At 43.1% G+C, this 907-nt stretch overlaps 1 protein-coding gene across 1 annotated transcript; it reads right to left on the bottom strand.

The window, feature by feature from the left end:
* Positions 1–616: 616 nt before the first annotated feature.
* SARC_16548 (hypothetical protein) lies at positions 617–794 on the bottom strand (the record flags this gene model as incomplete). The annotated part of the gene is made up of 1 exon (XM_014289346.1): positions 617–794. A coding segment is annotated over one exon (178 nt), but the record flags the coding sequence as incomplete, so codon positions are not given.
* Positions 795–907: the final 113 nt, after the last annotated feature.

Here is a 907-nt window from a genome sequence, read left to right as displayed (position 1 = left end):
AACCCTACTATATATATATATATATAAATATATATCTATACGCATGTAACTGCCCACATTGATATTGCATGCATATCCCTACCGGTTGGATCATGTTGGATGTGCGCACTAGTTCCTCCTCCAGTTTGCCTGAGGTCAGATCAACACCGCACAAAGGCATTTGCAGCGGTGTCTCAGTGACTATCGGCTTGTGCGTGGCCGAGGGAGACCGGTTACCTACAGTGATATATTGAACAGATGTTAGGGCTACGGTACTAGTGGGTATGTATATATACATGTACAAACGTACATAGTATATGCAGGTTAACTGTACTTACGTATACTTGCATACATATAATGAGGTATTTGTATATGCAGGTATGCGTTTTGTCTATTCGTGCATATATATCGCTGAAAACAAACAAGTAGCTACATGCAGGTATGTGGGAATATATATCTGTACGTATGTATCTGCGCCAACATCCAAGCACGAGTGCATGTAGATATGTGTGGATGTCCATTCGTACGTCTACATGCCTGCAAATATACACGCACAGGTGTATACAGGGTTGTGGATGTAGCCGTGTTCCTAAACAGTTTAATCACAAGTTACAAGACACAAAACAGAACCCCTCACCGTTTCGGCATACGACAAAGATGATCTCCTGTGAGGTGGCGCCTATAATCCACGCCCACATCTGATTGTCACTGTTGAAACGCTCTCTTGTATCGAGCACAGGCATCCACGGGGCAAACGGCTTGTCTGTGAGAGCCTGCAGCGTACGACAATGTGAAGAAAATACGACACACGACATGGAACGTATGGTATACATGGTAAGTAATCAGTATACAGAATTGTGATTGTTAAAACACTCGCTTGTGGTGGATACCGGAATCGACGGGATATGGACATGGATATATATAGTAG

The sequence above is a fragment of the Sphaeroforma arctica genome, assembly GCF_001186125.1.
Source record: "Sphaeroforma arctica JP610 unplaced genomic scaffold supercont1.8349, whole genome shotgun sequence".
NCBI lineage: Eukaryota > Ichthyosporea > Ichthyophonida > Sphaeroforma > Sphaeroforma arctica.
This window is presented reverse-complemented; position numbering and strand designations above follow the sequence as displayed.